The sequence below is a fragment of the Haliotis cracherodii genome, unplaced genomic scaffold, assembly GCF_022045235.1.
Source record: "Haliotis cracherodii isolate W230 unplaced genomic scaffold, xgHalCrac1.p SCAF_16, whole genome shotgun sequence".
In the NCBI taxonomy this organism is placed as follows: domain Eukaryota; kingdom Metazoa; phylum Mollusca; class Gastropoda; order Lepetellida; family Haliotidae; genus Haliotis; species Haliotis cracherodii.
The window spans coordinates 25,539,573-25,555,933 of record NW_027266271.1 but is presented as its reverse complement, the minus strand read 5'-3'; the positions used below and the strand labels follow the sequence as shown (position 1 = coordinate 25,555,933).

Below are 16,361 nucleotides of genomic sequence, written 5' to 3'. Positions count from 1 at the left end.
ATGTGAAGCCCATTTCTGCTGTCCCCCGCCATGATATTGCTGGAATATTGCTAAAAGCGGCGTAAAACCTCACTCTAGCCGAGACGTTGGCGTTGTTGTACTTGTATTTCAGATACATTATTGATTTTCTGAACCAATTACAAGCATGTCGTTTAGATAAATATTCTATGCGCGTGAATGCATATTGCACTGAAGAACATCTTGTTGCTTTGAACACACGGGTAAATCAATGTCAGGTACAGTATACGAGCCAGAAAGTTGCATGATTTACTCACATTTCACATTTCGCGAAACAATGGTGTATCAACAAGAAACATACCAACCTGGTTATACTTGAGTTAGTGAGTGAGTTGGGTTTAACGCCGCTTTTAACAGTATTCCAGCTTAATGTGGGAGGAAAGCCCGAAGTGATGCAGGTCTCAGACGTTTATCACTTTGGTGAAACCCACGAGCACGGGTATGGTGCTGACAAACCTAGAAACATATTCGGGGCGAACCGGGATTCGAACCCACAATCATAGGTTTCTGGCGTGTCCACGGGACGCAACTCTGCACAGCAAATCGCGGCGCCTTAGACGACTGGGCCACCCGTGCCCCCAACGCATTTGGGATACGATGACATGCATCAACCAAGTCAGTGGACCTGACCACCCGATCCCGTTTGTCGCCTGTTACGACAAGCATAGTCGCCTGTTACGACAAGCATATGTTGCTGAAGAATGGGTTCCATGTTTAATGCACGTGAGAAGGGAGGCAGGTCAAGATGTTTACCACTTTATGGGTGCGTGAGTGGGTTGAGTTTAAGCTACTTGGATCAGCTTTGATACATTGATAGATAACGACGTGTCGGTTTATTGTGTGCGGAAGGACATAAATTGATGGTGCGGATTACGGTGTTGATGCTGACAAAGTAAAGATTCGAGCCTAAGATCAGCGGATCCTGTTTAGCGATGTGGATTTAACAAAGGGACAACGCTACTACTATTGACACAATGTTCTGACATCATGGGATGGTTTGTGAGTTGACATATTCTCCGAGATTTTACGTGTGTGAATAAGTGGCTCCGGAGAGGGGGTGCAGGGGTGAACCACCCCACTTTCTGAACATATTAACATTGATACAGAGCCCATGTTATAGGTGATGGAGTATGTTGAATGTAAACGTATTACAACACGTAAATACAGTCATACAAAACGCAGGAAGACCTAAAGTAGCATGTCTTAATAACCACACAATTGAATTGACTTTCTGTAAACGCCAGCAGTACATCTCTGAAAACAAACAATTAAACAATCTTTGTATAGTGTTAAACAAGCCTTACTTAAGCTGTTTGACCCATGAAGATACGGGAGAGAATAGTCTCCAGCAACCTATGCTTGTCGTAAGAAGCAACTAACGGGATCGGGTAGTCAGGCCGGCTGACTTGATTCATGTCATCGTATCCCAATTGCATGGATCAATGCTTAAGATGTCAATCACTGGATAGTCTGGACCATACTCGATTATTTACAGACCGCCGTCATATAGCTGGGTTAAACAACAAACAAACAAAACAAAAGCTGATTATGAAATTGCGTCTGGGTGGCTTCTTGTACCACAAAACTGCAAATTGCTTCCTAGATTAATTACGTTCATGTCAGGGAGAAGCCTGGTGTTTTTTTTACATATACCCTACATTGTAGGAAAAAATAATGTGCCCTTTTCTTGGTCACAGTCGTCTAAAGACTACATTTATTTAAAAAAATAAAATAATTGAGAACCCGTTTATGTTTAATTTTGTTTATTGAATTATTAAAATAGATACTGTTCTGAAAGCCACCGCCTCCTGAATGGCTGCTCCCCAGCACTACAACCATGCAAATTATTTCCTGGAATATTTGCTTAGGTCTATTACATGTATGTTAATATGATAAAAAAATATGATAGGTTTCTCTGTAGGGGTGTCATTATAATATATATCTAAATCAAAAGTATTGCCTCTTAGGACAAGCATAGTCGCCTTTTACATCAAGAATGTGTGCCGAAGACCTACTGTCCCTGGATCTGCACTGGTCCATATATTGATATAGCTATAGAGGAGGATGTCCCCAGCTCTCTGTCATTCTTCCCTGAGGTTTCTTACCTCATGCTGCGTGGGGGCAAGCCAGTGTTAAATGCCCCAGCCACCAACATTACAGCCTTTCATATCAAGGCCTGTCAAATTCATAATTGGTTCTGGACTGCGATCAGTGGTTGATACCATGAGCATCTGGGTAATGATGACATAGGCAAGTCACAACCAGATGGCCTTGATATTGATGATTGGGTGGTCCGACTCTGTGACTTGGCTCATTGTGGGTCAACATACAGATTGCCTCAACTGTTGCCTGTGTATGAGGGCACTGTGCAACATGGTCTAATTGTACATTGCAGAGTGCAGGCTCAAAAAACATTCACTCACTCACCCATCTGCAATGTGTTTTATGGTTGTGTAATTTATTGTTAAACATTGATTGTAACTGTATTACATTGTTTCTGTTGAGATTCAGTAGAAATTCATTGCATTGTATTTGGACAATGATTAGTTGTGAGGAATGTAGTACTATTTAATGTAAGCAGTGGTGGGGAAATTATCATATTTAGATGCCTGATTTATCTGTAAACTTCCGGAATCGCATGGATGGATGTCAAGCGTTATAGAAATGTGGAATATTCTGTAATGTTCAAGGGACACTGGACTGGTGTGGTACTGTGTACGAATTGCTCGAAGCTGATTAGTAGGGCTGGGACGAGTCCAAATTTACTACATGGGTACCCTATCTCCTATTACCTGACCATATCCGGGTAACCGCTACAGGTCTCAAGAGATAGGTACAAAATTTCCGATTAGGAATAGTTTGATAACAGCTCTAGACAAAATATATTTAGATACAGGTATAAAACAATCCGGTCATACATACACTGAAGTTGACTTAAGGTTTATCTTTTTTTTAAAACATATAAGAGTCAGAAGGTATGGGTGCAAAGTCAGAAAGAAATGCTAACATTAGTGCCATGTAGTGTAACCATAGAGTTCTAGATAAGTTTTGTCATTAAACAATATATCATGTGACTAACAACGGGTCCGGGGAGTCCTGTCCCAGCCTTACTGGTTAGACTATATAAGTAGAGCGGGCACATCCCTATCTCATCTCACATTTGATCTCACATTACATCAAGACCAGCTTTCATGTGAAGATCACTTACCACCCCAGATTCCGAGTCTGGGCCTATCTCCAAAGCTTGACCACTGTTAGAGATAGGTGAATATTATTATAACTGAACATTTTGCTATCACCACTGCCATCATACTTTGTATCTGATACTGCCACTGAATAATGTACTACCACTCTATTGCATACTGCCATTGTAATTGTTGTGCAGTAATTTGTATTGATTTGTAAACCTAGTTAATTGTGTTATACAATTGTTGATTGTATACCATTTGTTGGTTTTTGACGGTTTCATTAAGTTCTTTTTACGTACAGATTTCTGAGTTAACATATTGTTTCAATTTGGGAAACAAGTGAAACTTATCCTGTAAGATCCGGCATCAATCCAACAGGCACTCTGTAGACTGGGGCAGGGTCCTCATGCACACATGGGGCAAGTGGACCCAGTCATGGCTGCCAAAAATGACATTCGCATCTCTTAGACACACAAGAAACGTATGATTGCAGCTTTGCATCCCGCTTTGCCCTGATTATGTTTCTAGGTTTGTCAGCACCACACCCATGCTTGTGGGTTTCAGCAAGGTGGTAAACGTCTGAGACCTGCATCAACCCAGGCTCTCTTCCAACACCAAGTTTACACACTATACAACTGAAATACAGTTCAAACAGTGTTAAACCAAACTCACTTGATGCACATTCAAAAACAAAACACAAAAATAAAAATATCATACATTGAATTTATTTGTATGTTCAGATATATTCAAATTAAATTAAAAAAACAAAAACAATTTTGGATGGAATTGCTATTTGGACGGAATGTTTATCAGAAACCAACATCACATCTCCACATATACAATACACAGCAACAAATAGTGTTATTATGTGCAATACATACACTGGATGAACAACATATAATTACGTCACAGTCCATTTCTTCATGTGCCCTGACAAGTGCACCAAATGCACACACATACATACACACTGACAATATGCTCTACACAACAGCTGATCACTCATCCTGAAGTCAACAGTCAGTAAACTCCATGTTAGACACGTCAGTTCATTAGATGATGTAAGCAAAGCAACAGATACTTTAATCCTGTGTAAAAAGGTGCCTTGAGGCACAACAGTTTGAGCAAAAGTGTTTCCAATCCTTCCTATGACCAATCACATGCCAAAGTGTACTGAGCCTGCAGCTGATGCAATCCCAGAATCCAATCTGTCTTCCTGTTGTTCATCGTCATCGTCATCAGAATCTGAGTCACTGAAATCAGAGGGAATTAGACTTCAGATAATTATGTTTGGATACAAAATGGAATTTTCTGAGAAATAATGTGTGAGATTGTATATCATGTCAATGAATGAGTGAGAATGTATATTCTGTCTATGAGTGAGTGAGAATGTAAATCCTGTCCATGAATGAGTGAGAATGTAAATCCTGTCCATGAATGAGTGAGAATGTACATTCTGTCTATGAGTGAGTGAGAATGTAAATCCTGTCCATGAATGAGTGAGAATGTAAATCCTGTCCATGAATGAGTGAGAATGTAAATCCTGTCCATGAATGAGTGAGAATGTCAATCCTGTCCATGAATGAGTGAGAATGTATATCACTTCTTTGAGTGAGTGAACTTGGTCACTTCAAACAGTATTTCAGTAATATCAGGGTGTGTCACCGTTCAAAGTTCCAAAGTGATGCAGGTCTAACATGTTTACCACTTTGCTGAAACCAACCAGTATGGTGCTGACAGATCAAGAAACATAATCAGAGCATATCTGCGATTCTAAGCCAGTGACCCTTTTTTGGTTCATGCTCGGCTAAGGGACACAACTCTGAACAGCAAATTGCAGTGAGTGGGCTACCCGTGCCCCTCCTGACCCATGGAGACAGTGATCTTGTACATTCACAAAAACATTGCTGAGTCTGCATTTCAGGACAAGACATTGTTGGATTACTTATTCAGATATCAGATATTATTTCACTCTGATTCCTGTTCTGAATTTGGGCATCATTCCATGCTCCTCACCTAGAGTCATCATCACTGTCGCTGTCGTCATCACTGTCCCCACTGTCCTCATCACTGTCACCTTCCCCATCTTCATCACCATCTTCATCACAACCTTCATCATCAGAATCGGCACTCCCTGCCTCTTCCTCCTCCTGGTCTACAAACACACCATAATCTACATTAAGTATTAGCTCTCCTGAGGAGATAAACATTAACTGTTTCATGATCTGAAGATATATTTAGAAGATAAATCTACAATGTTTTCAATTTAGAGGTTTTTAACATAGATGTGATACCTATTAATTTTCTTCCAAACTCAAGTTTTCAATTTAAAAAACAAACAAACCTAAAAAGCCTAAAAATTTGGTAATAGAGGAAGTGATGAGCTGAGTCAAACACAGTTAGGTCCCGTTAATCCGACATGGTTGTTTGCATATGATTATGTCGGATTAAGTAGAATAAACGTTTGTGATCGAAAATCGGACAACTACACGACAGGTAACAATACAAAAACGTGATAAAAAAATTAAAATGAAATATTCGTATTGTTATGTTAAATTTTTAGCAGAATATGTTTTCTAATCATGCAACCTCTAAAGCTCAACACAAAACAACTGTTACTGGCTGTATGACACGGGCTGTGTACTTGCGGGCAGATGACCACAGAGTACGCTGATCACTGTGTTGGATTAACGAGACTGATTAATGAGTGATTTCGTTAATTCATTGCAAATTAGGTGTCGTGAGTCAGAGTGCGAGACTGTCGGATTAACCAGTCTAAATGGCACTGATTTAATTGTTTCCCATCATTAGTGTCAGATAACGCCGATCGTCTGATTAACGAGTGTCTGATTAACGACACATGAGTGTATTTTCAAAAGGGGGAATTGTCCAATTCAGGGACAAGTGGTGTAAGGTTTTATTCCACTTATTTTCAATTTCATATACAGCAAGCAGTATTTACACAGTGTTTCAACACCATCTAGCATAGATGCCATGTAAGCATTAGAGTGTTCATACGGTTCACAACTTTGAAAATTTAGTTCTGAAATAAACACCACAATAATGCTGTCACAACGTCTACAGACAAAGACAAGAGGTCACAGTATGTTATAGAGTAGTGCCACATACCAGTGAGTGTTTGGATGTGTCTGAATTTCATAGTCTTTTTTCTCAGTCACTGTAGGTCTGCTTTTCATGCTTTATAATATTGCCAGACTTTCTTTGAATATTCTAGGACTCACAATGTTTATGAAGCTAAATCAGTATATGAAGTTGTTATCTAGTTGGATTAGTGAAAGAAGTGCTTTTTTTGCTGTGATGTGGTCATCAGAAAAGTCATGGTGTGACACATAGATTCGATACAACTAGCAAACCAATCAGAATGTAGGGTTCTAAAATGTCATGGTAGAACTAAGGAAGTGGTCATGGCTTGAATTCAACAAATGAGTGTGAATAACATCCTTATGTAACAAATTAAATTGATTAAATGTACAACATAAAGATTTCAAATTCTGCCACCCTCTGATCCTTCTGATACCCTCAGAGAAGATCATCAGATTTAAGGTCTAGGCTAAAAAGTCAAGCATAATGAAAGACTTCTGTCCCTGTTCTACTTACCTAGTTCTATTTTTTCATCAATCAATGGTTGAAATTTCAGTGCTTCAGCATTGTCAGGTTCATAGAGCAAAACTGGAAATAGATATTTCACAATATATATTTAACCTGCTTGAGACAGAGAGCCATTTACAAAGTTGGTAAGAGGACGAGTTGTCAATCTACTTTTGATGACAGGAGTAAGGCTAAAGTAAAGTTTTACTTTCCAGCTATCAATGAGTGAGTGAGTGAGTGAGTGAGTGAGTTGAGTTTAACGCTGCTTTTAACAGTATTCCAGTTATATCACGGTGTGTCAGCTTAATGTGGGCGGAAAGCCTGAAGTGCTGAAGCTCTCAGACGTTTACCACTTCGGTGAAACCCACGAACACGGGTATGGTGCTGACAAACCTAGAAACATAATCGGGGCGAACCGGGATTCGAACCCACAATCATAAATTTCTGGCGTGCCCAAGGGATGCAACTCTGCACAGCGAATCGCAGTGCCTTAGACAACTGGGCCACCCGTGCCCCCAACAGCTATCAATGAGCTAAATGACAACATCCCTTGGAATCAATGGACAAAACATTAACCATTGCTACTGTGCTCCTGCCATTAGGAATACATACTCATTTTACAAAGCTTCTGCGCATTGAGATAATCCTTCTCCATCAAGCAGGACACAAACTGAAAAAAAATTAAAATAAAAAACAATAAATAAAAACATGAATCACAATAAAAGATTTTTGAATTATCCTGCAAAACATTCACTTAAAGATTGGAAAAATTTCCACTATCGTAATATATCCCAACTGACAAAATCCATTATCTGCATTATAAGTTATCCACACTCAGTTTGTTTCGAACTATGGCTAATTAGAAAAAATAAATATGCTATAAAGACTTAAAGATTATCTGTCACAAGTAAATTACTTTTTGTAATGCCCGAGTATTGGCAAGGAACTTTCAACATAAATTCATGAGGGATTGATAATCCCATGATCAGTGAATGATTATTTGAGACAATGTGTTCATATGACATGTTGTAGGAGTAAGGGCGGCCTATTTACAAACAACGAACACGATGGAACAACTCGTACAAACTAGCCAATCGCCTTGAATCAGAATCAATGCTCAGTGAGAATTACTGAAAACAAGTTCATCTACATCTGTGCCCCTATCGGTATAACAGTATACCTATATATATTAAAAAAACAAAACTTTGAATGTATTTGAAATTGAATTTTGTGGAGATGGGGAATATTTAACATAACATCTTTACAACCAGAACATCAATGACCTTTGACCCAGAAAAGATCTGGATTAGCAATCTACAACAGGTTTGTCAATCAGTAATCTTGTGTCAGTATACACACACACACACACTCCGACTCCCCATCACTGACCTCCATAAGCAGCTGATTGGGAGCCTTCTTGTCCTCATCCTCCGAGTCGTCAGAGTCACTGTCATCACTACTGGCCACCCTCCCACCGACAGCTGCCGATCCCTCATCTTGCTCACTCTCAAATGACATCCCCTCCCGGACAACTTTTCTACACACCAAAAAAAGAAAGACATCCACTGCACCATATACATTCAAAGATGGCGAGATTCAGAGGAATCCTAAAGATATCATAACAGGCTCCGAGGCGGGGGGGGTTGCCGTAAACATAATTTCATTTTGGGGGAGGGTCAATAATGGTAATTCATTTACAAATGACATCATATCATTCATATCATAACAGAATTTTGTCCTCTAAAGGTGTTGATTTTGACAGATCCCAGCATAGCCTGTTCAACACCACAGTCACTCAGCAGTGTCCCAGCTATATCACAGCGGCTGTAAAAGTCTGAATACAATCAGTTGATACTGAGATATTCCAGCATGGTTTTCAGTGAGTGCAGAAGGGGGTCAGAAAGCCACAGTCAGCCATATTCCCGCTGTATCACGGTGGCCAGGAGGCCTAGTGGCAATAAGCATGAGCAACGATCCCCACAATCAGGGCACTATGACAACAAGTCACAGAGTGAGTGAGTGAGTAAAGATCTACACTGCTTTTAGCAATATTCCAGCAATATCACCAGAAATGGGCTTCACACATTGTGCCCATGTGTGCAAATGACCTGGATCTTCAGCAAACGCTTTAATGACTAGGCTACCCCACCACCTCTCACAAGTCACAGAGACAGACTGTCCAATGCTCTCAAGTCAGCCTTTGATTACAAGCATGTCACACTTGGGACCTACACCTTCCCACAATCCCATGCATGACTCGAGCATGTAAGGTAAAGATGAGATAATCATGTGGAAATGTTGTAAATATCTTACTTTGTTTCTTTGATTTCTCTGGATCTGTCACTGGTTTCAGCTGTCTTTTCTTCATGGTGATGTGAACAATCTGAACACACAGGCACATTTGTGATTTTAATTGCCTTTAGTTGTAGCATTTAGAAGTTTGACTTCACAATAGAGTGAGAAAGTAAGTATTGTTCTAAGTTGCTGTCAGCAGTATTACAGCTGTATCATTGAGCCTTGAAGTCTGAACCAGGGCCAGCAAGCTGCAGCTATATAATTAAGCCTTGAAGTCTGAACCAGGCCCAGCAATACTGCAGTTATATCATGGCAGCCTTGAAGTCTGAACCAGGCCCAGCAATACCACAGCTATATCATGGCAGCCTTGAAGTCTGAACCAGGGCCAGCAATACCACAGCTATATCATGGCAGCCTTGAAGTCTGAACCAGGCCCAGCAATACTGCAGTTATATCATGGCAGCCTTGAAGTCTGAACCAGGGCCAGCAATACTGCAGCTATATCATGGCAGCCTTGAAGTCTGAACCAGGGCCAGCAATACCACAGCTATATCATGGCAGCCTTGAAGTCTGAACCAGGGCCAGCAATACCACAGCTATATCATGGCAGCCTTGAAGTCTGATTCTAAGATGCTATGCTAAAAGATCAAAGGTGCTGACTGTGCTTTAATGTAGCATTAATTGCTTAATGAAGTAGGCCAGGCCAGTGAGCACCAGCAATGATGATCAACAAGTCATTGTAAGCAACAGATCTCACTCAACACAAGGCCTGGAGTACAGAATGAAGGGGGAGCAAGTAAATTGGTGTCAGTCAGCAATATACAGTGTACTAACCCTAATTTTCACAAGTAACAGAGATCACCTAGTGAGGTAAAAACGTGATCTGCTTCTGCTAGCCCAAACTTATCTGTTGATATTTTCAGTAGATTTTATAAATGAATAATTAGTTTTTACAAGACTCAGACTTTGGACTGTTGGCTGAAGCTGCAGACTGCATTTTAGCAGTCATTGTTACCAACCAATCCACATTTTACAGGAAATATGAAGAACCAGGACCTCATGTCTCTAAGACCCAACAAGAGATAAGAAGACTAGAGATAGCAACACCACGTACTGTGATGTCTAGATGAATGTGAGGAAGATATGGAGGATTGCTCAGTGGGAGTCAGGTCTTTATCTGCAACATCTAGCTCCTGGAACTTTTCTGTCAAAGAGTCGTTCTTCCTATAAAGATAAATATGTGAACAGTTCTAAGCTCCTCTGATAACATAACATCTTATTTTTAAGCTGAAACCCAATTAATAACTTAACCTTGTTGTTAGACATGTAAGATATGCCATGTATCCACGGAAAACATTCAAGCATATTTCGGATAAAAAACACCCAAGTGAAATATATGAGGCAGAAAATACTCTCAAAACAACTGGTTTTCCTTGAATTGCTTTAGCACTCTTCCTTTCACTCAACATCAGCTACGCACTTACCTCCCCTTGTTCCTTCTCTGAGACTGTATTTCCTTCCAATTAACATCAGCTACACACTTACCTCCCCTTGTTCCTTCTCTGAGACTGTAATTTTCTTCCAATCAACATCAGCTACACACTTACCTCCCCTTGTTCCTTCTCTGAGACTGTATTTCCTTCCAATCAACATCAGCTACACACTTACCTCCCCTTGTTCCTTCACTGAGACTGTAATTTTCTTCCAATCAACATCAGCTACACACTTACCTCCCCTTGTTCCTTCTCTGAGACTGTAATTTTCTTCCAATCAACATCAGCTACACACTTACCTCCCCTTGTTCCTTCTCTGAGACTGTAATTTTCTTCCAATCAACATCAGCTACACACTTACCTCCCCTTGTTCCTTCTCTGAGACTGTATTTCCTTCCAATCAACATCAGCTACACACTTACCTCCCCTTGTTCCTTCTCTGAGACTGTATTTCCTTCCAATCAACATCAGCTACAAGAGGGTCCTCTCTGTCAAAATATGACAGACAGTTCTTCACTTTACTTATAGAATCTTACATTTTGATCAGTCCACCATTGGTATTGAACTTATGTTTGAGCATGATCATGTAAGCAGTTACAAATCTGATCATATGTTTGAAAAACGGAACTCTATTTCTCGACTCGGATGGACATTACTGGACACAAAACTGTTAATGGAGTCAACTCAAAGCTATTCCTCTAGATGGCATGAATGACAAGAGTCATGTTGTACCCTCTTGTTACAGTACACCAAGACAACCAGGGTCTATCTACCTTTCTTCTTTCCGCCTGACTGCCTGCAGTGAAATCTGTTTGGTTGGCGTGGGTGTCCGCCGAGCTAGGGTGCAATCTGGCCTGGGGGGAACTGATCCTGCATGGCTGCCTCGTCTGGAAGGAAGAGTTCAACACATTCAGGCATACTGACAACACCATCGGGCTGATATTGACATCAGTCATCACATCATATTTATCACAAAAAATTGTTAACTGCACAATATATATCACATACACAAATTTGGAGTAAAACTGCATAAATGTATTCTTATTTTAACATATGGAAAAAAGAACTATTTAATATCATTCCTTTGTTTTTATCACAATTTTTGCATTCGAAGACACAGCAAATTATGATCAGATCTCATAAAGATGATAAAGGATTCCCTATATTAAAGTTAAACATGTTAAATATATATCAATACTGTTTTGTAAACGATAAAGAAAACAATTTGTGAAGAGCTGCTCATTTCGATGTTAACACGTTTGCTAGTGACATGTGGCCTACCATTTTTACCAATATGTAGATGACAACTCTGCAACAGAAAATGTCACTAGTCCTTCCTTATATTTACCAGTCCCAGATGGACTTATGATAATTTCATGCCCTGGTTGGTCCACTACGTACTTGGCACTGCTGGGTTGTCTGTGGTCCCAGTACTGCTCCTTTCTTCTGGACGTCTCTTTCATCAGAAAATATATATATTAGTAAAACATATGAAACGACAACCCCTTCGTTAAACTTCACTGAAGTCGTCCTATGATTCAGATGACATAATTCAATCTGTTGGTGACATCATGAACAATGGATGACATCATGAGCAATGGATGACATTATGTTGTATTGTTCTCAACAATGAATGTGATGTCATATTAATTGACCAATCAATAAAGAGTATTGCTAGAATACAAGGAAACATGTTCATTTCAAGATAGTACACCGCCCATCGTTGACAAACTGACCAAAGTCCATTCAAATATGGATACTGACTCTCCTGGTACTGACCCCAGGTCAGGGTTCATGGTTCACTCTGATGAACCCTGACCTGTTGACCCACATGACTCAACTTTGACCTCCACATCTACTGTTGACCCTGTAAGATAACCTCTCACCTTCTGATTCAAGGATTTCAAGACTAGATGAATTAGAATTGTTCAAGTGCCGGCTGCCTCCCGATGGTGGTCTGTAAATAACAACACCAGGATAGACTGAATCATCTTGGTATTTTGAATTGAAGGATCTACTGCTAACTTTCATGAACGTAACTCTCTCAAGTACTCACGGAAATGAAAAAAAAACTGTTTTTTCGGACTCAGATCTTAAATTATTGCAGTTAATATACAAAATATGTAAATATTCAAACAACTAAATTAGAACTAATTGGGCCGTGGCACAAATACAGCGTATCAAATGTTTTTATGCCTTTTTACACGTAAAAGTGTGTAAAAATGTGAATAAAACAGACTATTGTGAAACAGGGCATAACCAGGTGTAAGTAGATCAAGGTGACCTATGACACCTTGACGACAGGTGAGAAAAGGTGCGTAATACCTATAGTCTGTTTCTGCTATGTCAATTTGGACTTAGTTTTATTTTTGAATGTTGAAAGTGCCGACAAATTACCTCCTGTAAAGTACATTTTGTATTGTTCACTGAGATCAAACTAGCAAATCCAGACTAGTACTTTTCGTGTTGTTTTGTTATTTCGTATTTACAGCTACGTGACACTTTGTGTCGATTTTTAAATTGAGAAAAACAGGTTTTTTTCATTTCCGTGAGTACTTTAGTACCGTGTTTCACTAAGAGTTACTAACAGTCGGTGTACATGAGTCTGTTGTGGGAGGATTCATCTGAAAGTGCAGCATCTTTGGGTTTGGTAAGTGTGTCAGATGACCCTGATTACAGCAAAACATTACCCATGAAGTAAAAAAGATTAATTTAACTCTTTGTTCAAGCATGTATTTTATATCATTTTGTGCATTCAGCATTATTCCAGTTTCAAGAAGGCGGACTCAACTCAACCAGAGACCATAGAATAGATTATGGTCTCTGACTCAACTGAACAATTCAAAACTTAATGATAATTCTTGTGTGATGACATCACCATTTTCATCAATGGTTTCCCTTACCTTATTATAACAGTTTTAGGTAACTAGTGGTTATAATGATAACATAGCCAAACCCATAAAAACAGAAAATTTCTACTAGTCCTTAGGATACTTTAACCCTTGGGCACTTTGGCATGGACTATAGGACTCAAGCCTTTGAATGGCATTATGAAGTGATACACAACAGTTTGAGAATTTATTGATGTAACGTTTTGGAGTATATACTTGCAACTGTGGCCACCAATACATTGGAGAAACCCTTAGACCAGACTCAATTAAGGATTGACTATGAACCGAAAAAAATACACAGTCAATGCTTATAATTAAATTTTATCTACAATAGTTTAGCCAAAAACAGTTGTATATATCAAAACAGACAAAAATGTCAAGATTGATAAACATTTCAGGTGTAGGAATACATACAGTGGCGTGACATGAATCAGGTGATCGTTTAATTTATGCACATAACTTGAAACACCTACACAGTCGGTAGCCAATCAACGGAGAGTGGGATCAAAACAATGTTCATTGGACCTGTCAATTAAGGCAAGAGGCAAAAAGATCTGCAACAGTCAGACTGTAACGAACTGGGAAGAAATATGTCTGAGAGAACGCGGCTGTTTCAAATAACATTGTCAGTTACCACGAGATTCAAGCACTACTTCCCTGATTGCGGTAAAACACAGTTGGAGAAATGCTAGTTAGAAATGAAACCCGAAGACATAAAAGTTGAACCGAGGCCAGCGGGGAAAAAACAAGTGAGCGAGCCTGCATGTTTGCTGCTTCATTCCTTCTCGGCCTTAGGTTTCAAAGGGTAGTTTGGACAATGAATGTGCATGAAAGTCGCCAAATGTCCTGTGCATGACGATGCATGTGAGCAGAAAGGGAATTCCCTCAACTGTAATATTGGGATTCCCCAACATTCCGCAGTAATAAAAGTAGTGCGCATCGGTGGGCGTGGCTTAATTTTCTACATTCATTGGGAAATGAATGCAATAACAAGTGACCAATTCAGGTAATCAGAATGCAGGAGTTTCAATGAACACAACGAAAAATTTATTATTTCCTCAAAATAAAGAAGTTGACATTCATTAATTCTCTTCCTGACTATAGGACTTGTGCTGCCTTAACAAGCTGATACCTACCGTTTGTGTAAGACATTGTTTTCTTTATCTGGTTCCTGGTAGCTCTTCTTTTGACGACTTAATGGTCGATTTGTTGCCATTCTTGATCAGATGAATAGAGAAATCTGATCTTTGAAACATGGGTCTAGAAAGACAGAAAAAGACGAGAGTGCAGATGGTTTTCAATGCCTTCTTCATACTCTTAATCCCTCTGGACATCTTTTACAATGAAAGTTTTTGTTAACATGGCTTTTAGTACTTATGAGGTTGTCCGTAACTATCAAAGCTATCTTTTCAGATAGATATTTGTTAACAAGAACAATAACATATGTCTATTTTTCTGTTGAACGAAGCTAATGTTTATGAAATACCCCACTCAGACACATTATACTGACTCCGAGCTGACAATTCCTTGTTTTAGCCCCTTAATGCTGAGCGCCAGGCAGGGTAACAAAAAAGTACCATCTTTCAACGTCTTTTGGTATGACATGGCTCAGGATCGAATCCCCAACCTTCAGCTCTCAGGGCGGACGCTCTACCACTAGACCATGGAGGAGGTCATGAAACACTGTTTCAACTGACAATTACTTGTGGGCTCCTTGATCCCAGTAGCAGAGATGGAGGTGTTGATTTAACAACAATACCAGTGAAGGCATATTAAGTTATGTTGACTTCATTCAATTACTTAAACAATGAAATGTGATGGATGGCAACACTGTTTATGCAACATACAATATATATTCCAGCTATATGATAGCTGTCTTGACCAGACTATTCAAGTGAATTGGGATATTAGTTGTTGTTTTACTGTGATGTGTTTGATTGTGTGTTGATAGTTGTATGTATGTGTGCTGGTATGTTGTTTTGTGAATGTTATATAGAATGAATGGCTGACCATAAAAAAATGATTCCAATGATTGCATAGTGATAATATGTTTCATGAAATCTCAATAACATCTGTTTGTCCTCGATCTTTTTGCGGCGAAAGGACTGCTCCACTGTGACATCACACAATTCGTTACTGCGAGAGAAATCGCGATAAACATGGCCGCCCGAACAGAATGTTTGGAAACCTATAATCCAATGATAACATTGTCTTATAAATAAATATTTAGAGATACGAAGTTTCTTTCTAGGGGTACAAAATAACCGCAATCCGACAACATGGTCTTGATCATGGATAATGGGCCGCCAAATGTATAGTCAGGCCATGTGTATAGTATACCCGTTGGATATTTTATCAGCGGGTTGGTTTACCGTTTATTTAACTATCATTTCAACATCACCGTTTGTCGTGATTATTAACGTTACAATTGATACATGTTAGTTCAAACTTTAGAGAAAACGAGATTGTTACAATATCAAACAGATTATCCATCAAAAACACAATTACCATGCAAAACTGTTAAAAATATTAAACATTTGTGATTATTTACCTAAGTTACAACATTTCGTCCGCCATGTTGTTTGAAAATGGCTTCCGCGAGACGGCTGCTAGCTTTACATAACAATGTGATAAAGTTTATCTGTAAAAGTCAATAATATTTATCTTTAAGCGCTTATAAACAATATAAATTCAAACAAAAAATATCTAGTAATTTCGTTACATAAGATGGAAGTTATTAGGGAAATATGCTATCTGGTGAATTTCTTAAAAAACCTAGCTTTGCATAGCCAAGTTAAATGTGAAGGTCATATCTAAACTGGTTCCACTATTGATACGCGCTGCATGCTTTATAGCGTTTAGTTTGTAAA

General features: G+C 39.2%; 1 protein-coding gene across 1 annotated transcript; it reads right to left on the bottom strand.

Moving 5' to 3' along the window:
- Nucleotides 1–4,040: 4,040 nt before the first annotated feature.
- LOC139463508 (clumping factor B-like) lies at nt 4,041–16,083 on the bottom strand. The gene is made up of 13 exons (XM_071244778.1): nt 16,043–16,083; nt 14,628–14,751; nt 12,487–12,557; nt 12,002–12,056; nt 11,374–11,487; nt 11,023–11,088; nt 10,222–10,331; nt 9,126–9,195; nt 8,202–8,349; nt 7,425–7,482; nt 6,822–6,893; nt 5,220–5,358; nt 4,041–4,456 (listed from the first exon to the last, which is right to left on the bottom strand). The coding sequence occupies exons 2-13, from the start codon at nt 14,705–14,707 to the stop codon at nt 4,360–4,362; spliced, it is 1,080 nt and encodes a 359-aa protein (XP_071100879.1). The 5' UTR covers nt 14,708–14,751; nt 16,043–16,083; the 3' UTR covers nt 4,041–4,359.
- Nucleotides 16,084–16,361: the final 278 nt, after the last annotated feature.